At 39.7% G+C, this 14,101-nt stretch overlaps 1 protein-coding gene across 3 annotated transcripts in view; it reads right to left on the bottom strand.

Annotated features, from left to right (window-relative positions):
* LOC141801736 (microtubule-associated serine/threonine-protein kinase 1-like) overlaps window positions 1-14,101 on the bottom strand; it is a 99,114-nt gene that overhangs the window by 10,590 nt on the left and 74,423 nt on the right. For all 3 annotated transcript variants that reach the window (XM_074684962.1, XM_074684971.1, XM_074684979.1), the window contains 10 exons: window positions 12,953-13,085; window positions 9,740-9,807; window positions 9,523-9,599; window positions 6,987-7,195; window positions 6,128-6,266; window positions 5,090-5,222; window positions 4,015-4,180; window positions 3,781-3,882; window positions 1,558-1,680; window positions 1,282-1,391 (listed from right to left, as the gene is read on the bottom strand). In XM_074684962.1, coding sequence (XP_074541063.1) covers window positions 1,282-1,391; window positions 1,558-1,680; window positions 3,781-3,882; window positions 4,015-4,180; window positions 5,090-5,222; window positions 6,128-6,266; window positions 6,987-7,195; window positions 9,523-9,599; window positions 9,740-9,807; window positions 12,953-13,085 — 1,260 coding nt within the window. The remainder of the gene's footprint in view (window positions 1-1,281; window positions 1,392-1,557; window positions 1,681-3,780; window positions 3,883-4,014; window positions 4,181-5,089; window positions 5,223-6,127; window positions 6,267-6,986; window positions 7,196-9,522; window positions 9,600-9,739; window positions 9,808-12,952; window positions 13,086-14,101) is intronic.

The following is a 14,101-nucleotide window of genomic DNA, read 5'->3' as shown; positions in this document are numbered from 1 at the left end:
GATGCATTTTTGAGGTTTGAATGTTAGACGCAAGTAATCGACTTGTTTTGACTTGAAAAATTATTAGATGACAGGGCTACACTTACAAATAAGGAGTTAATCGGGATAAATTACAAGTCTGTAAAAGTGGAGTGGGAGACTGAGATAAAGAGCAACCCCTCTTAAATCAGGAGTGTTGGCTGGTCTATCTGACCTGGCTCGCTCAGCAAGACACGGGACAGGAGCTGCAAGTCTAATATGCGCGAGTCAGGAGCGGTCTGTCGTGTTAAAACTGGCGTTTTCAGAATGGAAATAAACAGACACCACTCCAACATCATAGATCAACAAGGCAAGAACGTACATGCGAACATACTTGTTTTGGAAAGTAACAAGTAACTGTAACAAATTACTTTTTTAAAGTAATTTTCCCAACACTGATTACAAGATTTCGCCTTAGAAATGTGATTCAGTCTGTTCATTCTGTTGCAATTCGATTGATTAGAAAAGAGCACATCCATGCTAAAATGGTGCTTTTGTTCAATGTAGACTCCTCTCTGTGTGTGAATTCATTAAAGGTCTTTTTTACACCTGCTTAGCTTAAAGAAAACCACTCTCCAGCCCTCAACTGTAGCTTCAAAGTCGTCTCAAATTATGTTAGAATTGGGCACTCCATGAAGCACTCGAGTCCGTCTCAAGAGCTCTTTAATGACTTCCCATTGCAAACATAAGAGGATGAATCAGGTGAAAGACAGAGGGGAGACAGATGGAAAGACAGAGACGAGGGGAGAGGGAGGACATGAAAATATGAGAGTCACACGAGGGGAAACAAGCACGAGCTGAGAAAATCACACTCCTGTTGCAGAAAATAACACGCTGGCACTGTAAGGGAGAGAGGAACACTCAGATTAGAAACCACAGAGATTAGGTTGTGGACAGAGTGCTAATAAAATCTAAAAAAGAAACAGTTCAGGTGATTAAGACACTAATCTCTAAAAAGGTGGAGAAAAAAAGAGCATGGAGGAGCCTCCAGATTAAAGAGACGGGAGCCTCTGTGTGGCTTAAAATAGAAACAGGAGACAAAAGGGAATAATGGTGTAAGAGTGACTAAAAGCCTGAAACTCCTCCTGAACTCAGAGACCTGGGTACAGCCTCCATATGCTGCTGCAGAGCTGTGTGACCTTATTTCATCTAATTCTGCTGCATGATAAAAAAAAAAGTGCCAAATGTGTGTCTGTGAAATCATGAAATGACAGAGAGGGTAAAAGACAGAGAGGTGAAAAAGGAGAGGAGACAGAGTCAGACCTTGCTGAAGCGAGGAGAGCAGGAGGAGAACTGTCTGATCTCCACAGGCTCGTCGTCATTGGTGTCATCCTCGTCGTACGTATTGATGTGATGATAACGATCCGAGCGAGCTGGAGGAGCAGGCAGACAGAGGGTGAAATATGCAGGCTGTCACCTTGACATAAAGTGCACATTTCTTAAAGGAGCAGTGTCAGGTAATTATTGTATGGCCTCATAAAGCCAGTATTGATGTGGCTGTTAAACTCTACAGAGACATGCTTCTTGAGGGGGACGTACTGTCAAAGTAACTGGTGTCCTCCTCAGACTCCAGGTGTGGGACAAACTCAGCTTTCTGTCTCAGCAGACTGTTCCAGTCCAGCTCCGTGAAGAACGAGTGCTGCTTCACCTCAAAGGCTCCACCTGGTAAAGAAAAGAAAAACACAATTAATCAGCATCACCTGAAGCACAGTGTGGATGAACAAACTAAAAACATAAAAGCAGGTCTGATCTGTTTTCATTTCATTTTAACCTTTTTTAAAAACCAAACCCAAAGACATTTATCATTTCATAATTTCACAGCAAAAAAGGAAGTGTTTCTGTCTGAAGTCAAGAAATTAAAGGACAAAACAACGCCTGTCTGTTTCCTAGCCCACGTGAATATTTTTTACTCTAACTAGCAAATTTCTTTCAAGGAGTCTTTTTTTGTCTTTTAATATCTTGAAATAAGTTATTTCATGGGTTTTAGATGAATGTCACACTTAATAAGTTAAATAAGACATTTTGACTATAGATGAGACATACTCATACAAACTCTTGCTTAGATTTCAGCCTCTGAAGTGTTGTCATGGAATATGGATGGGAAGAGAGCTTCTCAAAAGAGAGGCCAAAATTTTGGAACCACTACAGACTGGCTGAGCTGCAAAGATTATAGAAAATCCTGAGTGATAGAGAAAAGATTCTCATTTATCCTTGAATTATTTATTTATTTACAATTATTAACACCCTTAAAGCCAGCACAGGCAGCAGTGATCCTCTAATTCCTCCTGAAAGTACACATTTATTCAAACATTGTCCTGGTCAGTATGAGACACACGTGCTGTGGATTCACTCGCTTGTCATACCTTCCTGCTGATTGTAAATCCTCCTCCTCCTCCAGTGAGGATGGGAGTTAGTTTTTTTGACTCTTTTTCTGTTGATCATTTGTCAAACGTGAGTAAACTGGATAGCCTGTTAGCATTCAGGTCCTTTTCAGAGGATCAACAGATAAAGTGTGTCTTGTGGCATTTAGGTGTAAAAAAAAAAAAACGGAAAAAAAAACTTTGATACTTAAGCACGGAAGCCGAGAACAACCAGGGATTTATAATTTTGTTTTTTTTTAATTTGCACTGTTATCTCGTGATTACGACTTATTATCTTGTTACCTTGACATGACAAAGATCAAAATTATTGATGCTATATTCCTCTTGATTTCAACTAGACATGCAGATTTTCTTAATTTTGAGGGATCGGTGATCGGTGATTGATGATCAGGGATCGGTGATCAGCCCATTCTCACGTATGAAACTGATCTTATATACAGCCATTGTTGCTTTTTGCTCTGAGACCTAAAACTTATGACACTTTATAGGTTGTATTAGTTAAAAAATAAAGATTTTATTGTTTCACATGTATTGTTCAATGGTTTTCAATAAAATAAGATTGGAACATCGAAGGTATGCTGTCTGTTATAAAAGATAAAAAATCAAAATCGGTATCGGCAGGTCAGGCTTTTTAATGGTTGGTGATCGGTGATCGGCCAGAAATTTGTGGTCGGTGCAACGCCTCATGTTAGTTTGTTTACCTGACTGGGATTTTTTAGGGGCTACCAGTTAGCATGATCTTTGTTATGCCAATATAACGCAAAAAAGTAATTCATTATCACAAGTAAACAATCTTAGTTATATCGAGAAAACAAGATAATAATTCGTTATCATGAGATAACAGTGCAAAAAAAAAAAACCCTGGTCATTCTCGGCTTATGCTCATGCTAATTATGCCTGTTAGAACATTTAAAAGAATAGACCCAAAATATGAGATTTCATATTTATTTCAATGAGAGAAAAAAGCATCTTTATCAAAATCAAAGTGTTGTGTATTTTTTAACTATACAAGTGATTCCTGAAGCATCTGAGATGTACAGATGTAACGACTCTGGCTCTTTTGTGTCCTTGTCTGTATAGACAGGTCTCAGGTTGAATCAATTATGAACCAGCACCAGCCCAAAACTAACACCAGGACACCTTTTGGAGCTGACAGATATATCACATCTGAGAGGAGGGATATCAGGACTAGCTTTGTTAACTCCATACCACATAAGAAGCAGAAAATGTTGGGTCCATTTCATCATGTGATTTCCTGTTACACTTATTGGATGTACGCCGGGATATCTTTTTAGACGTGTTTCTATAAATAGCACTGTGCAGTCCTCTCACTGATGCAAAATGGATCCAAATATTCTATAAAGGTGGAAGTTGTTGTTACCTGTTCCCAACCTCACAAGAGGGTTGGTCTGCAGCAGAGCAGAGATGAGGGACAGGGCGTCTGCGGGCAAAGCCTCGTCCCCTTCTGGCCAAACTATGTTGTCTAAAACATTAAAGAAAGAAAGAAGAGTGATGAAATTAATTCAACAACAATCTGTCAACAGTGAACTAGTAGTTTTACCAATAGCTGATAGCAAAATATGATAATAAGTGGCCCTTATTAAAAAAAGCTGACCTGTGATGACCTGTCCGAACAGCTCCTCTGGAGTGTCTCCAAAGAAAGGCACGCAGCCCACCAGGAACTCATAGAGGATAATGCCCATGGCCCACCAGTCCACAGGTTTTCCATAACCCTGACGGAGAATCACCTCGGGAGCGATGTACTCTGGGGTTCCACACACCTGAGTTTAAAAAAAAAAAGAAAAAAAAGATAAATTAAAGTTCACACCAGATTTGCAGATGAAGAGAGATACATGTTTTCCTTCCAAATGCTGTGACAATGAAATGCCCAGGTGATAAAAGCAAATGAGAAACTAAAGCAGCAGAATCTGTTGACTTTCCAGTTACCAAGAAACTGCTTTCTAAAAAAGAAGCAGATGTTTGAGTTTTTTAGCGCTGTAAAATTAAAAAAAAAACAATTAAACGAATTCCTTTCCTCACAGATGTCGCACAGGTCTCAGTGGGCAGAGATGTCTAAACATACAGATGAAGCTAAAGTAAGTTGCAGAGTTTGATCCACATCCTCTTCCTCTTGACGACTGTTTAATTCAGACGTCAAACACTTGTTCTGTTTGGGAGAGCTAAACGTGAAAATTAAATAACATGTGTTGATGTGTCTTGTAAGCTGTTTTAACAACAGGGACATCAGTATTAAGTGAATGAGAAAGCAGCACATGAGATCAAACCTGCAGATGGAGTTCATTACTGTCAGACAAACAGATGTCTGCTTCCCCTCAGATGAGCTGGAGGACACACGGGCCAATCTGACTGATTATGACCGCTTTGACTCCAAGCGTAAACAATAACTATGATTGCAGAATGGGATTGGGGAGGAGATGGAGAGCATTAATGATTCAGAAACTAGGACTACACAGGAAGCATCGTAATGCAGCGTCTTTATTTGGAGATGATTGATTTTTCCTGATGACTTGGCAGGTTAGCATGCACGGCTGGATGAGTGTCTTTCCTCTGCTCATTCACCATCAATTCCTTTCTCTCTAATTCTGCATCAACCTATTAATACAGCGGCAGCTTTCACTCCTTCATATCACGCTGATTAGGTTCATAAACCTTCTAATCAACGACTGTACCTGCTTATCCAGGAACTCTCTGGCGTCTTTCTCAATGTGTCCCTCGTACAGGTTGGTGGTGAGGCTCATTAGACCCATCTTCGACAAGCCAAAGTCTGTGAGCTTAATGTGCCCCATGGAGGTGATCAGCAGACTGTTCATTAAGAGAGAAATCAGGTGTTCTTTAAAGAAGCTCAAACAGTGACAAATGCAGTTCAGTGTGAGTTATTTTATTACCTCTGCCAAGGAGGTTATGTTTTTGAGAGAGTTTGTCTGTCTGTGAACATCATAATTCAAAAAGTAACCAACAAATCTGGATGAAATTTTCAGGAAATGTTCAAAATGGGGTAAAAAAGAAGTGATTCAATTTTGGAGGTGATCCGGATCACTGCCTGGTTCCAGGTTTTTTTTAAAGGATTCTTTATCATTGTGAGATAGGGCTGTTTTCACCATGTGTGTATATAACTCCACGATAAATGGTCGGATTGCTTTGCAAAACAATACAAGACAAGGTCACCATAATTTCTGACAGATGCAAAAGTACGAATCAGATCCTGGCAATATTCTGGACACCAAGATCTGGAATATAAATTATGTCATCATAATTTTCAACACTGTCAGGCAAAAAATTATTGTCCAAACCTGCAACTAACACCAAATTGTAGCAGACAGTCTGCTGAAAGGGAGTATGACATTAAAGTAGGACTAAAGTGTTGGTGACAATAACAATGCTTTGCAGAGGTCTGTGCTCTCTGAGTGATTTTCTAGTTTTAAAAGCTATGTCATCATCAAAGATTGTCAAGTGTTGTTTGGCATTGTTGGCCAATTCCATAACGGAGGAGGTCACATAAAATACCACAGTACGAGTAGCCAATCAGCCAATCACATGGCAGCAACTCAATAACATGTAGACATGGTGAAGATGAGCTGCTTAAGATCAAACAGGTGCCAGACGAGTTGGTCTGAGTATTTCACAAAGTGTTGATCTGATGGGATTTTACACACTTATAGAGAATGTAAATATAAAAATACATGAGTCAGAGCAGCATCAACACTCACTTGTCTGGTTTGAGGTCTCTGTGGACGATACCGTAGTTGTGAAGGTACTCGAGGGCTAAAACTGTCTCTGCGAAGTACATCCGTGCTAGCTCCACAGGCAGAGCCCCAATGTTCTTCAATAAAGTGGCACAATCACCACCTGGGAACACAAAAACAGCAACACATAAAGATAAAGATTTAGCTCTTACAGCTACAGAGAGACAGATGGTATTTCTGCTCGGAAACGATGAATAGAAGTTCAGAGAAACTTTACAAAAGACAGAGAGAGACTGAAGGAAAGCAGTTTTATGAATCATAAATGAAAAAACAATCCTAATATCTGCAATGTACCTGTGCTTATGAGTGAATGAATGAATCTAAATCAGGAGATAGTATAATAAACATTAAATAGCAGCCAGAGAAACTGCACTGCACTGAGCTGCCCTCCCAAATATCCAATCAAGAAAAGAAAGATGAGAAGTGCTGGAGCAGCATCCTCTGACCTTTTTTGACCTTCACGGTCAAGAACCATTGTGAGAGTGAAATACGAGTCTTTTTGGCCCTTCTAAAAGAATGAGTGAGTGAGCGCTCTCATACTGCACCACTGAAGTGAGAAACTCCAACAAACTTGAACTTAAAGGTCACAATTACTGAAAGCAAAGAGTACTTCAAGCTGAAAAGGTCATCTAGACCCAGGAAAAGGACTTAAAAAGAACAAAATGTGTTGTAATTTGGTGAAAAGCATTTCATAGAAGCCAGATAAGTGCTCTATCAGTGAATAGAAGTCAGAGAGGAGAGGCTGAACAGCCTGAAAAGAAACCAATCTGATGATACAGAGAGAGGACAAACAGACTGACACTGTGATAACCGAGCTCCTCACCCTCAACATATTCCATGACCATGCACAGATGTCTCCGTGTCTCAAACGAGCAGAACATGGACACGACAAACGGGTTCTCTGCGAAGGTGAGGATGTCCCTCTCCACAAAGGCCTGCTGGATCTGGTTCCTCAGGATCAGATTCTGCTTGTTGATCTTCTTCATGGCGAAACGCTGACGTGTCTCCCTGTGGCGCACCAGGTAGACGGCGCTGTGGTGAAGACGAGACAGAGGAGCAAAGGATCAAACTTTAGGGACTGACAACACGATGGAACAGAAAAAATATCGAAACTCAAAGAAAACAATTGAACCCCTGAATCAAGTTTACTTTAGAAGTCCGCAGATTTCATCACTCTTGGGTAATAATTAGACAAAGTTTTTTTTTATTTCTTTGAAATTACCTCCGAAATTTCATGAGAATTTGGTGAAAATTAGCAAATAACTTGTGGCCAGATTCTGTTTTGCAGGGCGCCTGTACTCTCAGTGTCTATCACAATCAGGTAAGGCAAAATTACAACCCCACTCTTGGTGAATATCACATCTGATGCCTTCAGTTGTATCATGTAAAACATTATAGGTCTAATCATAAAGGTTTATCATTTTGCATGTGATCTTAATTATGCATAAACAAACTTGGTACTAAAGAACTTGGTGAAATTAAATAACAAATAGCTAACTATCAACTGCTTATTGGAAAATTATCAGAGGAAACAACGAACCTAACTTCTGTGTTCAAGAACTAAGCAGCTTTTTATCACCTGCTTGTCTAAACGTTGCAAAAACGTTGGGATACTTCTAAAAACATTTTGTGGCAGGTTGTGATTTGATTTAAAATAAATGATTAGCTAATCATCACTTTCTTACCTTGCACTTTGGAGTAAATTTCAAAGAAACTGGAAAAAACAGTAACTGACTAATTGTGACTTGTGACAATAAATTTGGACATCATTTTAAAGAAGTTATGTGCTAACTTCAAAGAAGTAAGAAAAAACTTTGTCTAATTATTACCCAAGTGTGATGGAATTTGCGGACATCTAAAGTGTTACCAGAGAATCTTGGTGTATTTGAATGTGCTTGTTTCAGACAGTTATTTACAGAGAGCTTTTATTATTAGGTGATTTCTTTTAAAGGTCCCATATTATGCAAAAATCTCTTTATTAAGTCTTTTAGTGAAATTTGTGGGTCTTTGGCTTTCCTCCCAGCCCAAAAAATGTGACATTTATTGACAAAGCCTGTACTTAGTAGAGCTTGTGAATATAAAATCCTGACCTAAAACGAGCTGTTTGGAATTTCCGGGATTTGCCAACGTCAGGATTCCCTTTTTTGACCAATCAGTAGAAATTTTGACCTGATTGGTCCACTGGAGCAGATACCCTTGAACCCCCTCCCCGCCCACTCCCCTCCCAGAGAGGAGAATCCCAAAGTTGAAGAGCCATCACTGCTTTGTTTTTGGCTGTAAACAGCCACATTGTTCCATGCTCAAGCTTCCCATCTGGGGAGAAGACAAGACTAAGTGGCTACAGGTCATTTATGAGGGAAATGTGCCAGCTACACTCAGTAAAACTGTGCATGCGTGTGCTAGTCACTTCACGACTGACTGCTTTTCCAACTTTGGACAGTACAACAGAGGACTAGCAAATAGACTGGTCCTGAATCCAGGCGCATTACCAACCATCCGCCAACAAACCTGGAACCCTGGAAATGTGAGTATATTAAATGCTGTGTGCTGTGGAGCAGATGTAAGAGCTTTTCCTCAGTGTCCCCCTGTCTCTGTGTTAGCTTCAGGATGCTAACTTTAGCTGTGGTTAGCCTGTTGTTTTAACCTGTCATTTTGCGGTAAACAAGCTTCACTTTTTTCTAAGCATTGAGCACTCAGAGCTTGTGGCGCCGCTCTCAGTGACGCGGAACAGCGTACATTTTATGTTAACATCAATGATCTATATTAAACTGCAGAAAAGGAGCATAACATGGGACCTTTAATTATCGCGCTCTCTATATATGTGAGTTACCATGACATTTCTGTATCAGTGGCATCAGTGGGTGGATCTGATCTACTTTCCACTCTCACATCTTCATTGACCTTCTTTAATGAACTCTTCACGTGGCTCTGTGTATTTATATCTTTTATAAAAAGCACTTCTGTAGCGCCTTAATAATATTCCCACCACTTAAAGCACTTTACATGACACAATGATTGCTACGTGCTCAAACACATTCATACATTTCCTGCTCCGTAGCATCTGATTCTGAACTCATACATGCACACACTCTACTACTACAATACTGGAAAGTGATTGATGATTCAATGTCTTTCTGAGAGACACTTTGATCAGATGTGATCAAACTCCCTTTCTTTTCATTCAAAGATAATCTGCTTTATCTCCTGAGCCCTCGTGATATTCAGTTCTGACAATGATTTTTTCATTTTGACCTTGAATACTTTCTAAAAAAATGTCCTCCATTGTTTGAAACACAGTGTTCATAGTAGCTGCGACTTATTTTGTATAAATCATGAATGACATGAAGTTCATCACTCACCCATAAGCCCCGTTACTGATCAGTTTGATGCTCTGGAAATCTTCTTCACTTGGTGGTTTGATGGCTCTGGTTTTTCCCTGGAGGCAAATTCAATGTTTTACAAATTCAGATGAAACAGAATTCAGTCAAAAGGCACAGATGTCAGTCTCTTTGATGATTTCTTTCAGCTGCATGAATGTTTTCCTGATAGGCAGATCTGTCTCCATTTGTTCCTCACCTCAGCTGAATCATCGGTCTCAGGAGTATGTGGACCCTCGCTGTCGTAGCTGTCCAGACTCACGATTTCTGTTGAGAAACATGTTTGTTGACAAGTAAACCTCCAGTCGAAATTCAAAAAGACTTTTTTTTGTTGAAACACCAGGCCTCCCACACTGCTGCTAGCAGAAAAACCGCTGCGTCTCAGACGTCTTAGACAAAACAGCTTTTTGACTTTTAAAACAGCTGACGGACTGAAGTGCATCGGATCAGGCAGAAAAACATCTTCAGAATTAAAATAACATCTCTCAAATCATTTTTCTTGTCTCTTTGAGTGTTTTTCTCCCTCTTGATTTGAACAGGAGCAGCACTGGCAGCTAATATTCACAGTCTCCCACTCTTGTTTGTGACAGCTGCTAGAATAGACTGATTATCCAACTGTTCAGTTAAGCAGAGAAATAATTGAATGATAATTAACTTTGCAAAGCGTTAACAAAGCTGCTCTACAGATTCTAAACTCAAGTTAAATAAAAGCTGACATTTGTGTTTTCTGTTCCTCTTTTGTTTGATGTTGAAAACCACTGATCTTGTCTCCGTGAGACGCCAAGAAAAGGAGAGTGTGAAAATGTGGACGTGCCAGCAGCTACAGCACGTGGGTGTGCATGTGTGTCTGTGCATGACAATGTAGGTGCAATTGAAAAGTGCAAGATCAAAATATCAAGTGGCGTGCTGTTAGCTGAGAAAGACCAAGTGGGAGCAGATTTTCATGAATTCAGATGAAAAAAACCTGCAGTGGACTCTGAGGGTCATTTCACATCATTTGGCCCATCAGCTAATGAACAAGTATTGATGAATCTGACGGAGAGATGAGGAGCAGATGTAAATTAGAGCTGTGAGTTTGGGGAATGCCTGTGAGTAATGATGGTTAATAGAAGACAGAGACGCTGCCACACCAGCCAGCCAACGATCAGACAGTATATCGTCATACTGAACTTCCTGTAAGACTGATCAGTATATAAAAGTCAGGAACATTTTGGCACAAAGGGAACATCTAAAGCACGCCCCGTTAGCTATTAACAGATTCTGTTTTCAGTGGGTCCACTTAGTTCAGACAGCTATCACTTTTAGCCAGAAGCAGAATATAATAATGAGCTTAGCCTGGCTCACAAACTGGAAGCATTAGAAACTGCTGTGTTGAATGAAAACATGCTAGCTCTTTGTCATAGGATATTAAAGACTTTGAACCAAGCCATGTTAGCTGTGTTTAGTACACCTTTTCAGCTGAGCTGGTGTTAGAGCTGGTTTCAGGCCAGTGTCTGATGCACATATTACACACCAGGTGATCGTTTATCATTTTCGCTCTCATACAGGACTTTCTGCTGTCTCTTTGGGACAGAAGTTGCAGTTTGTCTATCTTTCCCTTTATTCTTTAAAAATCAATAGAGGAGTTTTCCTCCAGCTTTAGTTAAACAATCCTGAAAGGCTGTCAGCTTTCATACTACAGTGACCACTGTTACTATGTGCCTCTGTGCAGGGGCGTGTCCAGACTGTCAGAATGGGTGTCATGGGGTGTGACATAAGAAGGGGTGGCCAGGGTGTGCATGTATACAAATTATCACCATTATCTTCTTATCTTCACTCTCTACTTTAACGACCATGAGTAACTACAACTGTTTAACTCTTATATATACGATTTTAGTATAAAAATGTAGTATGTGCATCAGCCAGTCTAATACATTCAAAGTAGTTTTTAATAAAAAGGAAAAATCTCAGCATGGCTGCAAACTTTATCATTAGATAAGGCAAAACAATTTTTGTGTCGAATAAATAATTTATAAAAGTTCTTAGTTTCTAATGTTTTGGGTTTTATTTTTTTTTCTGGTGTGGGGGGGGGGGGGGGGGGGGGGGGGGGGGGGGGGCTTTTGGATGTCAGTGTCACTTGTTTTGTTGGTAACATTTTGGACAAGAATCCATTGTAAACTCTTTCATATAAAAAATAAACTCAAGGGCGTTTAACGGTTATGAGTTTAATCAATTTAATGGACTTCCATGACCACTGTCATGCTTATCCCTTATCAATTCCTCTTGTGAATTTTCTCTGAAAAAAAAGTAGCTTTACAGGTTTTGTGGGTCAACAACATTAAATTGAGTTTATAAGTGAATAAATATGAAATTGGTCCCTGTATCTGGATATCCCTGGGCATAATAATACCAAAATAAGTAAAAATTGCACGTCCTGTGATGTTGATGTACTGTTTTGTAATCTATTGTTTACTCAGCTGGGCCATCTAGTGTCTCAAAGTGGTTATAGCAATATTCTAAGTTGTTTGGAACCTTGCCATAGTTATGAAGCCAGCCATGAGCCTGCACGTAACTTTTCTTTCATTTGCCTGTGAGTATTTGACATTTGAAGTTTTCAGTATTTCTTACAAAGAGTAACTGTGATACGTTTCTGTGATGAAAGTTGAAATTCTATTCTGAAGTCTAAGTTATACCAATGTATGCTAACCGCTAGCATATCAAAGGAGTTTTCCATATTTGTTAGCATCAAGCTAGTGCTATTTTGTTTATATCGTTTTTGGTAAATAAGGGGATTTATACTATGCTGAGTGTATTTAATAGGAATCTCCTGTGAGAGAGTAATGAACATTTCTCTGTGTGTTCAGTTCCTCACTAAAACTTCAAACTGAAAATCCTGAATCAGAGTTTTCTTGAGAAATGTTATCTACCTGCTAAGCTAAGGTAGCTGCAGCAGACTAGTCTACATAAGGTCCGGCAGCTCCAAATGCATAAACTGGTCCACAAATGTGTGAACAGATTTGCAAACATGAAAATATTTACACATGCTTGCACAAATTCACGAATACACTCAGAAGGATTTACAAATGTAGAAAAAAAATTGGTTGCTGCATTTGCGTGTGGATTTTTGTTTTCTGTTAGTGAGTAATTTCCAAAATGAACCTTGTTGGGCTAAAGCAACATTTATTTTCTTCTTAAAAAAACAAATCTTCAAATGTTTAGGTTTGATGAGACACAGACAACACAACAACAGACATGAGGGCTGGTTATAGGAGGAACAAATGGGGCGTCATGTTTTCAGGGTCAGAGTGGGAAAAGATGACTCATATCAAGGTCTGACCGTTACAGAGCAACCAGTGTTTTGGAGTAAAGAGTGACCTTACTAACTGGCAACTTCTGAAGGAAATGTCAGTGATGGTATTAAAACCTGTCTCACCCTCCAGTGGGTCTCTGGTCAGCCCCAGCTGGCTGATGATGTATCTGGGGATGTCTGCCTTCATCAGCTGTCCCTCCTTGGCGTGGTCCTCCGCTGCCTCCAGCAGATGATAAAACTCCTCAGGGTTGAACTCCTGTCGGTGGAGGAGAGCAAAATTAAGCAACTAACAAACTCTACAGCTGGGGGGGGACTTAAAAGTGGGCCCTTTGGGAACCACTGGTTTAGATATCACAGATTTGCGGATATATATTTTTAAGCTGTATAAATATCTTCGATTTATTGACAAGAAATGGTGCTGGAAAAAAAAAAACCTATCGGTTCAACATTATTTGAAATTAGTCATTTCAAAGTTAGACTCATCAATGGGATCTTATAGAGGGATTATCAGTCTACATAAATCATAAAGATGCACGCGCATCTCGTCCGCAGGAGTAGCGTTTAGCTCCATTCATTCAGACAAGTTAGCGTTTTTTTAACACTAAATTCAACCTGTTAGAAGCATCAAAATGTACATTTTTTCTGTAGACAGCTGTCAAAAACAATACAACACAATAGAGGCAACTTCTGTCAAGTTTCGACCATTACAGCGCCACCGGTGTTTCTGCGTTAAGAGCGACCATGCTAACTGGTGACTTTCAGCCGACAGCAGCTGTGTATGGCCGAGAGTCACCAGTTAACAGGGACACACTTTACGCTGATACACCAGTGATGTCTGAGTGTGTGTAATTAAATGTGTATTCTTTATCCAACCTCAGTTAACCAGGTTTGACTGCAAACAAGCAATAATAACTGCAGATACTCAAAATACAGATTTGATTTTGCTTATTTAATGAAAAAGTTGTTTTGGGGCTGAGGTTCTGACCAAACATAAACTCAATATGGACAGTTAATAATGAGTGAACCTATAAATTATGATTGACAGAAATAGATTTTATGACCAAAGTAAAATTAGGGAATATTATGAAACAATGTTTACATCCTGGTCTGTCACAGTCTGATAAGTGCCCACGGATAATGCGGTCATGAGCATCAAGTGAGAGTTGTGTTTCCTCACGCTGGTTTCTCAGCTAAAAACATCTAATATCTGTCCACTTGCTGAGCTCTTCTATCCACACACTGCTATTTCACAAACCTGGGAGCATTTTACCG

Source organism: Halichoeres trimaculatus, unplaced genomic scaffold, assembly GCF_033239565.1.
Source record: "Halichoeres trimaculatus isolate MK-OKI-2021-1 unplaced genomic scaffold, fHalTri1.1 fHalTri1_scaffold_2, whole genome shotgun sequence".
Classification (NCBI taxonomy): Eukaryota; Metazoa; Chordata; class Actinopteri; order Labriformes; family Labridae; genus Halichoeres; species Halichoeres trimaculatus.
The sequence above is the reverse complement of the archived record's forward strand: the minus strand, read 5'-3'. Positions and strand labels throughout refer to the sequence as shown.